The 12,536-nt window shown below is 38.5% G+C and overlaps 1 protein-coding gene across 1 annotated transcript; it reads right to left on the bottom strand.

Moving 5' to 3' along the window:
* Positions 1-3,457: 3,457 nt before the first annotated feature.
* f11r.1 (F11 receptor, tandem duplicate 1) lies at positions 3,458-11,612 on the bottom strand. Its single transcript, XM_084942077.1, has 10 exons — positions 11,347-11,612; positions 7,607-7,666; positions 7,143-7,259; positions 6,434-6,583; positions 6,137-6,339; positions 5,944-6,046; positions 5,718-5,825; positions 5,546-5,558; positions 5,362-5,416; positions 3,458-4,994 (listed from the first exon to the last, which is right to left on the bottom strand). The coding sequence occupies exons 1-10, from the start codon at positions 11,396-11,398 to the stop codon at positions 4,959-4,961; spliced, it is 897 nt and encodes a 298-aa protein (XP_084798203.1). The 5' UTR covers positions 11,399-11,612; the 3' UTR covers positions 3,458-4,958.
* Between the last annotated feature and the right edge of the window lie 924 nt (positions 11,613-12,536).

Here is a 12,536-nt window from a genome sequence, read left to right as displayed (position 1 = left end):
ATAATTCACGTCGGCAGTAATGACACCCGGTTACGCCAATCGGAGGTCACTAAAATCAATATTGAATCGGTGTGCAACTTTGCTAAAACAATGTCGGACTCTGTAGTTTTCTCTGGTCCCCTCCCCAATCAGACCAGGAGTGACATGTTTAGCCGCATGTTCTCCTTAAATTGCTGGCTGTCTGAGTGGTGTCCCAGAAACGATGTGGGCTTCATAGATAATTGGCAAACCTTCTGGAGGAAACCTGGTCTTGTTAGGAGAGACGGCATCCATCCCACTTTGGATGGAGCAGCTCTCATTTCTAGAAATATGGACAAATTTATTAAACCCCCCAAAATATGACTATCCAGAGTTGGGACCAGGAAGCAGAGTTGCAGTCTTACACGCCTCTCTGCAGCTTCTCTCCTCCTGCTACCCCCCCAAAAACCCATCTCCATAGAGACTGTGTCAGCTTCCAAAAAGACAAAAAACAAACTAAAAACCAGCAACAAACAACTTAAACATAAACAATCAAAAAGAAAGAACAATACAGTATCCACATCTGAACCAAAGAGTAAAACAGTGAAATGTGGATTATTAAATATTAGGTCTCTCTCCTCCAAGTCTCTGTTAGTACATGACTTAATAATTGATCAACAAATTGATTTACTCTGCCTTACAGAAACCTGGTTGCAGCAGGATGATTATGTTAGTTTAAATGAATCAACACCCCCGAGTCATTCTAACTACCAGAAACCTCGAAGCACAGGCCGAGGGGGCGGTGTGGCAGCAATTTTTCACACCAGCCTATTAATTAATGAAAGACCAAGACAGACTTTTAATTCATTTGAAAGCCTGATGCTTAACATTGTCCACCCCAGCTGTGAAACTCAGAAACCAGTCTTACTTGTTATCATCTATCGTCCACCTGGGCCTTACACAGAGTTTCTGTCTGATTTCTCAGACTTTATATCTAATTTAGTTCTGAGCTCAAATAAAATAATTATTGTGGGTGATTTTAACATCCATGTAGATGCTAAAAATGACAGCCTCAACATGGCATTTAGTCTGTTATTAGACTCAATTGGCTTCTCTCAAAATGTAAAAGAACCCACCCACCACTTTAATCACACTCTAGATCTTGTTTTAACATATGGCATAGAAACTGAACATTTAACAGTGTTTCCTGAAAACCCTCTCCTGTCTGATCATTTCCTGATAACATTTACATTTACAATAATTGATTACACAGCGGTGGAGAGTAGATTTTATCAAAGTAGATGTCTTTCTGAAAGCGCTGTAACTAAGTTTAAGAATATAATCCACCCACTGTTATCATCTTCAATGCCCTGTACCAACACAGAGCAGAGCAGCTATCTGAACGCTACCCCAACAGAGGTTGATTATCTTGTTAATAATTTCACCTCCTCACTACGTACGACTCTGGATACTGTAGCTCCAGTGAAAACTAAGGTCTCTAATCAGAAGTACCTGACTCCGTGGTATAATTCTCAAACACGTAGCCTAAAGCAGATGACTCGTAATCTGGAGAGGAAATGGCGTGTCACAAATTTAGAGGATCATCATTTAGCCTGGAGAAATAGTTTGCTGCTTTATAAGAAAGCCCTCCGCAAAGCCAGAACATCTTACTATTCATCACTGATTGAAGAAAATAAGAACAACCCCAGGTTTCTCTTCAGCACTGTAGCCAGGCTGACAAAGAGTCAGAGCTCTGTTGAGCCAACCATCCCTTTAACGTTAACTAGTAATGACTTCATGAACTTCTTCACAAATAAAATTTTTATCATTAGAGAAAAAATTACCAGTAATCATCCCACAGATGTAATATTATCTACAGCTACTCTTAGTACCATTGATGTTAAGTTAGACTCTTTTTCTCCAATTGATCTTTCTGAGTTAACTTCAATAATTACTTCCTCCAAACCATCAACGTGTCTTTTAGACCCCATTCCTACAAAACTGCTCAAAGAAGTCCTGCCATTGATTAATTCTTCGATCTTAAATATGATCAACCTATCTCTAATGGTCGGCTATGTACCACAGGCCTTCAAGCTGGCTGTGGTTAAACCTTTACTCAAAAAGCCATCTCTAGACCCAGCAGTCTTAGCTAATTATAGGCCAATCTCCAACCTTCCTTTCATATCAAAAGTCCTTGAAAGAGTAGTTGTCAAACAGCTAACAGATCATCTGCAGAGGAATGGTTTATTTGAAGAGTTTCAGTCAGGTTTCAGAGCTCATCACAGCACAGAAACAGCTTTAGTGAAGGTTACAAATGATCTTCTTATGGCCTCTGACAGTGGACTCATCTCTGTGCTTGTCCTGCTAGACCTCAGTGCAGCGTTCGATACTGTCGACCATAATATCCTATTAGAGCGATTAGAACATGCTGTAGGTATTACAGGTACTGCACTGCAGTGGTTTGTATCATATCTATCTAATAGACTCCAATTTGTGCATGTAAATGGAGAGTCCTCTTCACACACTGAGGTTAATTATGGAGTTCCACAGGGTTCAGTGCTAGGACCAATTCTGTTTACATTATACATGCTTCCCTTAGGCAGCATCATTAGAAGACATAGCATACATTTTCACTGCTATGCAGATGACACCCAGCTCTATCTGTCCATGAAGCCAGATAACACACACCAATTAGTTAAACTGCAGGAATGTCTTAAAGACATAAAGACCTGGATGGCCGCTAACTTTCTGCTTCTTAATTCAGATAAAACTGAGGTTATTGTACTCAGCCCTGAAAATCTTAGAAATATGGTATCTAACCAGATTCATACTCTGGATGGCATTACCTTGGCCTCCAGTAACGCTGTGAGGAACCTTGGAGTCATTTTTGACCAGGACATGTCCTTCAACGCACATATTAAACAAATATGTAAGACTGCTTTCTTCCATTTGCGCAACATCTCTAAAATTAGAAATATCCTGTCTCAGAGTGACGCTGAAAAACTAGTTCATGCATTTATTACTTCCAGGCTGGACTACTGTAATTCATTATTATTAGGATGTCCAAAAAACTCACTGAAAAGCCTTCAGCTAATCCAAAATGCTGCAGCAAGAGTACTGACAGGGACTAGAAGGAGAGAGCATATTTCTCCTGTTTTGGCTTCCCTTCATTGGCTTCCTGTTAAATCCAGAATTGAATTCAAAATCCTGCTCCTCACATACAAGGTCTTAAATAATCAGGCCCCATCTTATCTTAATGACCTTGTAGTACCATATCACCCTATTAGAGCACTTCGCTCTCGCTCTGCAGGCCTACTTGTTGTTCCTAGAGTATTTAAAAGTAGAATGGGAGGCAGAGCCTTCAGTTTTCAGGCCCCTCTTCTGTGGAACCAGCTTCCAGTTTGGATTCGGGAGACAGAAACTATCTCTACTTTTAAGATTAGGCTTAAAACTTTCCTTTTTGCTAAAGCATATAGTTAGGGCTGGACCAGGTGACCCTGAATCCTCCCTTAGTTATGCTGCAATAGACGTAGGCTGCCGGGGGATTCCCAAGATGCATTGAGTTTTTCCTTTCCAGTCACCTTTCTCACTCACTATGTATTAATAGACCTCTCTGCATTGAATCATATCTGTTATTAACCTCTGTCTCTCTTCCACAGCATGTCTTTTATCCTGTCTTCCTTCTCTCACCCCAACCGGTCGCAGCAGATGGCCGCCCCTCCCTGAGCCTGGTTCTGCCGGAGGTTTCTTCCTGTTAAAAGGGAGTTTTTCCTTCCCACTGTCGCCAAAGTGCTTGCTCATAGGGGGTCATATGATTGTTGGGTTTTTCTCTGTATCTATGAAGCGCCTTGAGGCGACTTTTGTTGTGATTTGGCGCTATATAAATAAAATTGAATTGAATTGAATGTTATTCCTTTAAAAGTCAGAAACGTGGTCTGTATGGTCTATAACACAGGAAGTTGTTAGTATCTAATAAATTATCCTTCCATGGAGATAGGATCAGGATCTAATGGGAAACGATTGCTCTTTTCTTCACTTCAGATGAGCAAAACTAGAGGACATTTGGTCTTTGGATAGAAAGATAGCAAGCCTGCAATAGTACTGCACCAAATCCTCAGTCATTCTGGCTTAAGCAGGTGAAAATGCTACAGACGGCAGCAAAGTTCCAAGATTTGGGAACAGTATTGAACCATTTTCCTGCAGTGAAAGGGGTATAAGAGTGAGCATTTAATCCCAAGAAGCTATCCAAATTTTAAAATTATTTTTATTTACAAAGAAAGAGACAGAAAAAAAATTATCATGTACATTACATCAGATCTGTGGTTGGAAAAAGAAGAAATAAAAAAACAAAAACAAAAAAAAAACAAAAGCAGGAAAAACAAAAAAATAAAACACCTTTAAAAACGTGGCCGTGATATTCAGGCTCTGTTAACATTTCAGCTAACCCACAAAGACCGATAAGAGAGTTGTGCTAGCGGAAATGAATGTGATGGGACAGCAAATGTAATAAATGCAGCAATATACATCTGTCCTCAATGTAAAGATAACAAATAAATATATTTATTTTCATTTACTGCTGCTGGTGGTGGTGTAAGGGTACTCTAATTAACCTTGTTTTCACAAGTAAGCGCATATCTTTAAAATCTTGTTCTTCATAAGACAGAAGATAAAAAGCACACAGAAAAGCACACATCAGTGATGAGCAGAAAATTGGTCTCTGCTGAAAATAGGTCACTAGTGGCCACAGTTCATTTGAGTAAAGATAGATGCAGTACGAGGTTCATTAGTTATCCATTTCCTTATTTCCTGTAGGGTGTTGCTGCATGAACCTCACGTGTTGATGCATTTGACAGACTACTGCAGCTGGCTCAGGTTAAAAAATATATATATTGCAATGGTCTATAAAAACTGCATTGTACAAACTTTCAAACTCCTGGAAAACCACACACTTAAGAGACATCTCGCTCAGAGCGCTTGCTGTCGCCACTGCTGCTCGTATACTATACCACAAATGATGACTTCTGTGTGAAATCCGCCTGAGAAACAAGCATATCAAACAACACAATCAAAATAAAGCTCGGCATCATCCGTTTTTGCACAGATACCATGTTTTAGCCCTGTATGCAAAGTGTATCACATGTGACACATGAGTTATTGTTTTTATGCCGACTACTTGCACAAAAAGAAAAAAAAATACCAGATGTAAAATTTAACCTTCGATAAAGCAAACTGATATTTAGTTTCTCTCAGAAGGTTCAAGTAACACTCCAATTTCAAAAAAAATTAATTTTCTGGCAATTTCAAAGTTCAAACATACCAAGCACACTTCATTATAACGAGAGCTAAAAGTACTTATTATAACAATGAATCCGCTACTGGAATAAAAGGCAACGTTGTACTTACATCATCACCACCACCACTAGGAGGTGGTTGGTAAGACGTGTTCATCTTTGAACTGCTGCAAGAAAAATGAGGGGAAAAAACCCAGTATTGACATCACCAAATATAGATCGCTATCATTTTTACATTATTAAACCAAAGGCAATAATGTTAAGCAACATTTAAATGCATAGAAATATGCACTTACCTTTCTTTCTTTGCTGTAATAGGAAGAAAGGAAACAACATCAGCACAGAGTACTTCTTACAGATACACTTTTTAGACCTCTGCCTGCCTGAATCAACAAACTAACTTTTCACAGATCATCGTCAGAACAATGAGGACGGTAAAAGTCTTTGAATATAATGTGAAAAACTAACCAGGCAGATATCCTTTCTTTTTGGCAAACCAAACGGCAAATATCAGTAGGGCCACAAGCAGCAGAGCCACTATTACACCAGCGACAATTCCTCCGATGTTTAGGTCGCCTTGAAGAAAACACAGGGAAACATAATAAGGTGAACCAGTACACTTTCTTTGTGAGGTAAGGAAGAAATGGCTCAGGCGAAAGCATTTTGTGGAGTTTAAAGTGTGAAAGGAACTTACGAACTTCCATCTTCATAGCTCTACATTTCTGAGCAGGGCCAGCATCATTGACAGACTCACAGTAGTAGTCAGCTGTATCTGTCTTGGCTGCAGCAGGAAATTTCTGTGGCCACACAGGTATATTTTAAACTTAAAGGCCAACACACCATATCAGTCATAGTAAAGGTTACACATGTAACTAGCTAAAGCTTACCAGTTCGCCACTGGTTGAATTCAACTTGTATGTGGCGTTTTTGAAGCCAGCAACGTTACTAGGGTTATCAGGCAGAAGAACGTTGTTTTTGTACCACTTGTATGTGGGGCGCGGTGAAGCGCTTTCATCAAAGCAAGACAGGATGGCTGTCCTGCCCGTTGTTACCGATGAGGGGACATTACAAAATGGCACAGATGGAGGCACTGTAGGACAAAATGTTTAGTTTTTATCTGGACCACTTATAAATGGCAACATACGGTCTTCATTACAGCAAGTAAATGTGATATATAGTCTTACCCAGAACAGTCAGAGTCACTTCTGTTTCCCCAACTTGGGTTTTGTCAGCGCTGGTTATCTCACAGGTGTACACTCCAGAATCTTTACGAGTGACTTTGGAGAATCTCAGATTGCTACCACCATACACAAGCAAACGGTCAGCATACGGCGCTGTGGAAGAAACGCAGCATTACGTAACCAGCATGGAAGTATTCAGACACCACATTCAGCAGATGGGTTTCAGGACAGGTTATTTGGTTGGTCACAGAAAAAGGTTTTTTCTAGTGTTGTCAGTGTTAATCTAATTAAAATGACGTTAACGCCATAACTGCATTAACTCGGCGAGCGCTGTTAGCTCGTCAACGTGTTAGTGCAGTTAGCTCGTTAACGCCGTGCAGCCCCACGCATGGGGCGATCCGCGGTAACTCGCTAACAGAGATTTTCCGCGTTAATTCAGTTTTGGCGTTAACGTCATTTTAACGAGATTAATGCTGACAGAACTAGTTTTTTCTTTTAATCTAAATCTGGATCTGTCAAATAAAACGGACCATGACAGGCACCAATGTGATCACCGTGACTGATATTTGTTACATTCACCGAATTTTGTCAACAGTGACATCAAAATAGAATTTTTGGAAAATTGTGGTTTTATTTCACATGCATCATGTGTTTTTGTTTTTTAGTTAAACGAATTAAAGTGTCAGTTAAAAGAAAGAAACGTCAAACTTACCTGTTGGTTTCCCATCGTGAACCACAAACACCTGAGAGCCTTTTCGGTCCTTAAACTTCCATCTAAGTAAAATGTTTGAACCAAAGTCTCCTGAAAATGAGCATGTCAAATCCACATCTGGAAAGAGAGAGGGAAATTTGTGTGGTGACACTATTAACCTGCATAATTCTGCAGTCTATTATTTAAATGCAGTTTTGTCTTATTATATGACTTCATCTTGAAAACCTCTGAATCTGTGATTTTAGCAGACACATCATAGACAGTTTGCAATTTTCCTGGGTAATCATTCACAATCCCATTTTTTGTTTTGTTTTTTTAAATTCTCTATTTTTAACATGTTTGATTTCATTTTCTGTTTATGCTATTTTTTTTTACATGAACAACACTTTGTGAACCCTGGTTTATTTTAAAGTGCTTCGTAAATAAAGGTGGTATGGTATTCAAAATTTTGTTTTAAAACTCACCTGTGTTCTCTTCCGCTCGTACATTTGCCTTTGAAGTAGTGACCAAATATCCACTTACACCTAGACACACAGATTAAAATAAAACAAGTAAATAAATAGAACACTCAGCATCAAGTGTCAAGTCCAAAATACTCACTTCCTTTAAGCGAACCGGCTTGTAGCCTAAAGGAATATAATTATGAAGCAAGTGAATGCACGGTCATGATACAGTTACCAGTCTTTGTCTCTGAAATAAACTACAAAACAGGGAAAGCATAACTTTTGTAATGGAAGGTTTGATATCAGTGATCGGTACAAGTGTTGAAGTGGACATGAAGCGATACATGACTAATTTACTTCATGGAGCCCTGTTCATAAAAGCTGACATGGATGCAACTCTGTCTGTGAAGCTGGATTTAAGAAATAAGTGGTTAAAGTAAAAGTTTTAAAAACATGTTTAGCGTCATCTTCTGTCAGTACAGAACATTTCATCTCCAGGTTGGTTGGTCGGCAATAGTTAACTAACATAAACTAATGTTACTAACTCGTAACAGAAACAATAACTTGGGGGCCTAAGGATGATAGTCATCAAATCTTGTTTGGTTTTCATATTTTTAGTGATATCAACTTTTTTTCTTTTTTTTTTTTGCCATATTTTTCAGGTAACCTATATTTGACCAAAGCATAATAAAACCAGAAATTCTATTTTTTGTTGTGTCACCCGAATATTTTTAGTGGCCCCCATATGGCCACGCCTATGAAAACATTCTGGAGGTGCCCCTGGTTCCATGATCAGCTGTAAGTGCTATTATTACTGAGTCACCAGCGATCCAAACCACCTCTAGCATTAACATCAGCACACACACACACAAAAAAAATGTGCACCAGGAGCTTTACAGCTTAAGTGTCCATGACTGAGCAGCTCTTGTATGCGTAATATGCAGGTGGCAGGTATACTTTTGTCTATATGCTGCTTGTGTGTATGGCTGCATACGGGCCAAGCACTCTTGAAACGCAAATGTAATTTATACATGTTTCATTACATGTGCACTGTCAGTGTAAATAAAAAAATACATATATACATGACCAAAAGAGACAACAATATAATATTAAAATAAGCCAGTGTATAAAATACAATAAGCTTACTGAATAAACCTATAAGCAATATCCTTACCATTTACTTGGACACACACAGACCCCATAATGGTTTATAAAAATAAATAAATAAAAAAAAGCTTATTGATAACACACACTAACAATAGGCCCTGCAGGATAGGAACTTTTTGGGTTTAAAAATACTCATTGTGTACTCAATGTACTCTGTGTAGTCTAACCTGTCTGAAAAGTGAAGCATGGCGTGAGTAGGAAGTTTGTGCCAACCATTTGCTGAATACAAAAAGCAGATTAAAAAAAGAAAAAAAAACCCTACACACATACACAGATAGTGCTCTGCTTAAGCTGCTTTGAAAATTGGGTTTTAATAAACCCAGTTTTAACACTCCACAAACATGGCATGCAGGAACAGGTGAAGAGACGCCAGGAGGAGATTTTATTACTCAGGCTTCAAAAGGTAACATCATTTCAAAGTTATTTTGATTTGTAATTTGTTTAACAAAAGAGACCTAATGGTGTCTAAAAATCAATCGAAGGTTGTCATTCATTTAAATAAATTAAAATAATCATTCTAGGCTGATGGCCACGATCAGAAAACCCAAGTCCTCCCTCTGTATTACCAGGAAAATTACAAGGTATTCCCAGTAGACCACAATCTTCCATTATGTAAATAATCAGGCATACAGCACTGAGGATTGAAAAACACACCCTTTGCCTAAACACTTGGAGCATGCTCAGAAGCTTTCAGGGAGCGGTCAAGCAAAACATCAAAACAAAAGTGGCTCATTCCTGTCTGCTGAACCAGGAAGCTTCCGGTGAAACTATCGGCTCTCTGGGTGAAACTGGGTCTTTTCAGGCACGTCAGCGGAGCTTCGGGGACACTAAATCATTAATGCAGCCAGTAAAAAGCCTCTCTGTCACACCACATGTCCATCTGTTGCCCCACTCCACATTACACTGCACAGCTGCCATTACTTTTAGAGTTACATGATTAACTACTGCCCTGTCTGCTAAGCTTAGGTGGCACAGAGAAGCTTCAACTACAGCAGAAGGCAGATAACTATTAACTCAGTGCAAATTCATTCTGTGAGCATTCATCACGTTTTTTTACAAGGTGCTGATAAAAATAAAGCTAAACTTCAGATTAACATTGATACAAATACACTGCTGGCATGTGTTTTCATGGCAGACCAACCTAAAGCCTGTGGGCATTTCTTATAGGCAATCTCATCCGAGATAAGTTTGATGGAAAGATGAGGTAGGAGTGCAAACTGAAAGAACACACCATGACTTCCTTGTTTGCATACTTTTAGAGTTTCGGTGTACATACATACTGAGAAGTCCTGACAGCAAATGTACCTGAGAAGTGGAACAAGTTTTAAAGGAACTCGTCTGACAAGCCAGAGTTTGATTCATACAGCAGAGTGCGCTTATTGTATTGCTCACATTTTGCACGAGCTGTAAACAGGCTACAGAGGAATGGTAGGGGACGAAAATCCTCACTTCGTTACAAGTTTGTGGGGGAGTTGTTTTATTTTTGTACGTAACATACACACGTGATAACCTGAACAGACTTTGAGTGGTACTCACTGTTAATACCAATCCAGAAAAATTACTGTAAAAATACTTGACACCTTGCAAGCAATTCAGAAAATTTGAGACAGTATAAAGGATAAAAAGCCGTTCAACATGTGTATAATGACAAATGTGAAACTGTATGCAAAACAATCACAACAACAAAAGCAGCAGCAGCTCCATATTAACCTTTTTTTAAAAAACAAAACAAACTTAAAACTGATAACTAACTACACTATTACACAAGTGACCATCAAGCAGCAGAAGGAAACTTGGAAGGAAAATACAAACTAACGAGGAGATGACATTTAAATTAAGGCGGAAGTAGAATAATATTACAGATATTGTTCAGGTCTGGGATTGGGGGGGTATCTGGATGAATAACTAAACTAAACTGATTTTTGTCCCTGATCACAGTTTTCTTATTTTATTCTTATCTTTATTATTATCTTTTCCATAAAGAGCTTTTTTCATGAAGATTCACCTTTTTTTGTTTGTTTTTCTGCAGAGATGATTATCAAAAAGCCGTGCTGTATATAAAACACACTGCACCTCACAGAGAATTACAACAGGACAAACGATACTGACCGATACCTACTGACCCATTTAAAGTGGGCATGTGACAGGAAACTGCTTAAGAACTTACCAAAGTAAATACCAGCTCTTTTGATGACTTACATTTGATTGAATGTGGCCTCGCTAAACATCTTTACATTTGTGTAAAAGTAATGGTGGTGTGGAAACGGAAGGTTAAGATGTTTTAAGAGTAGGACAATTCCAGTCATGCAATAATTCAAAATGGCCTTTCATGGTTTTGCTCAAGACTAGGGCGTTGTAACTGAACCTGCCCATATTTTTAAAGAACCGTTAAGGTTATAATTACAGTTTGGCAAAAACTACTGCAAAACAAGATTACTATCTTCTTTAAAAATGAAAACAAAAAAACAAAAAAACAAAAAAAAAACCACGGAGCTTCAACTGTTGAATGCCTACAAAGACTAAAAGAACAGCACATAAATAAACATTGAAAAAAAATTAATAGATAAATAAAAAGAAATCCCAAGTTTTCTCACCTACTGCTGCGCCAGAGAACAAAAGCAGCCAAAGGACTCCTCTCACAGTCATGTCGGGTTTCTTGTTTATTATTCGACGGCGTTCTCCTTTAAAAATTCTCGAGTAAAACAAGCCGAAAGTACGCAAAAATCTTCTTTGTGTCGAATAAAGAACGAATGGTCTCCGTTTCACCGACTCCTGTTTCTCTTATTTCGACGTTTCCAGCTCGAGTAAACACCTCTTGTTACCTAAAGAATCAGCGCAGGTGACTACAAACACCTAACTTCCGGTAATAAGATCCCGTCAGGTGCCGCCCCGAGCCTGATGGAGAAAAACAGGTTTGACTAGAACACGCCCAATAGAAACTACATCATAGGAAAGCATGTGTAATGGCTAGTTTGTCAATACTCTATAGACATTTCCAGTCTTTTAACCCTCACATATTCTCAGCTGTGTGGGTTCTGCGTGAAACTGATGTGCGTGTTTGTAGGCCATGCGAGCGCTTGCAGTTAGGTCCTGGCGTGGTGTTTTCCAGCTGAGTCAGAAGTGAGGAACAGAGTAGACTTTCGATGGCACTGTTTGAATAGATTCGTACAGATTCTTATATCTTTACCTTGTTTTAATGTTTGTGTGTGCTTCTTGGCCCCTTTTTTTCTTAATGTATTTATGTGAAGTACGTTTTAACTTTGTTAAGAAAAGTCCTGCATAAATAAAGTTTATTATTAGCACCATTACATTTCATTTCAGCCGAGCTGTATGCAGCACAATTCAGTCCTAAGAGAGCAATCTGTCCTATTAAACATATGTACGGGGATTAAAAAGAGAATTGCTTATAAACACACCAATATAAAAATACATATTTAAGCATGTGTGTATAAATGCATGTTTATTGTAGGTACATTAACTAATGAATCCTTATTGAAACAGAAACAGAAAAAAGTGGATAAATGTGAACCAAACAAACAATGAAACCACCTCCAGTAAGCCTGGATTTACTGCTTTTGCAATCTGGACAAACAATGAGTGTCAAACTGCTGCCTGACTTTCTGTCTGCCATCTGTTTTCACCTTTCGAAATCTATGAATCAGATTGTATTTTTAGCTTGTGTGTCTCTTATTTCCTCTCATTTTAAAGGCAAGTTCCCCTGCATGAGTAATTGTATTGGAATTTATGTTTAATCAATTCCAATTAGTAATATTTAATTCATGAT

This window comes from Perissodus microlepis, chromosome 10, assembly GCF_051167445.1.
Source record: "Perissodus microlepis isolate ML-2025 ecotype Zambia chromosome 10, ASM5116744v1, whole genome shotgun sequence".
Taxonomy (NCBI): Eukaryota; Metazoa; Chordata; class Actinopteri; order Cichliformes; family Cichlidae; genus Perissodus; species Perissodus microlepis.
This window is presented reverse-complemented; position numbering and strand designations above follow the sequence as displayed.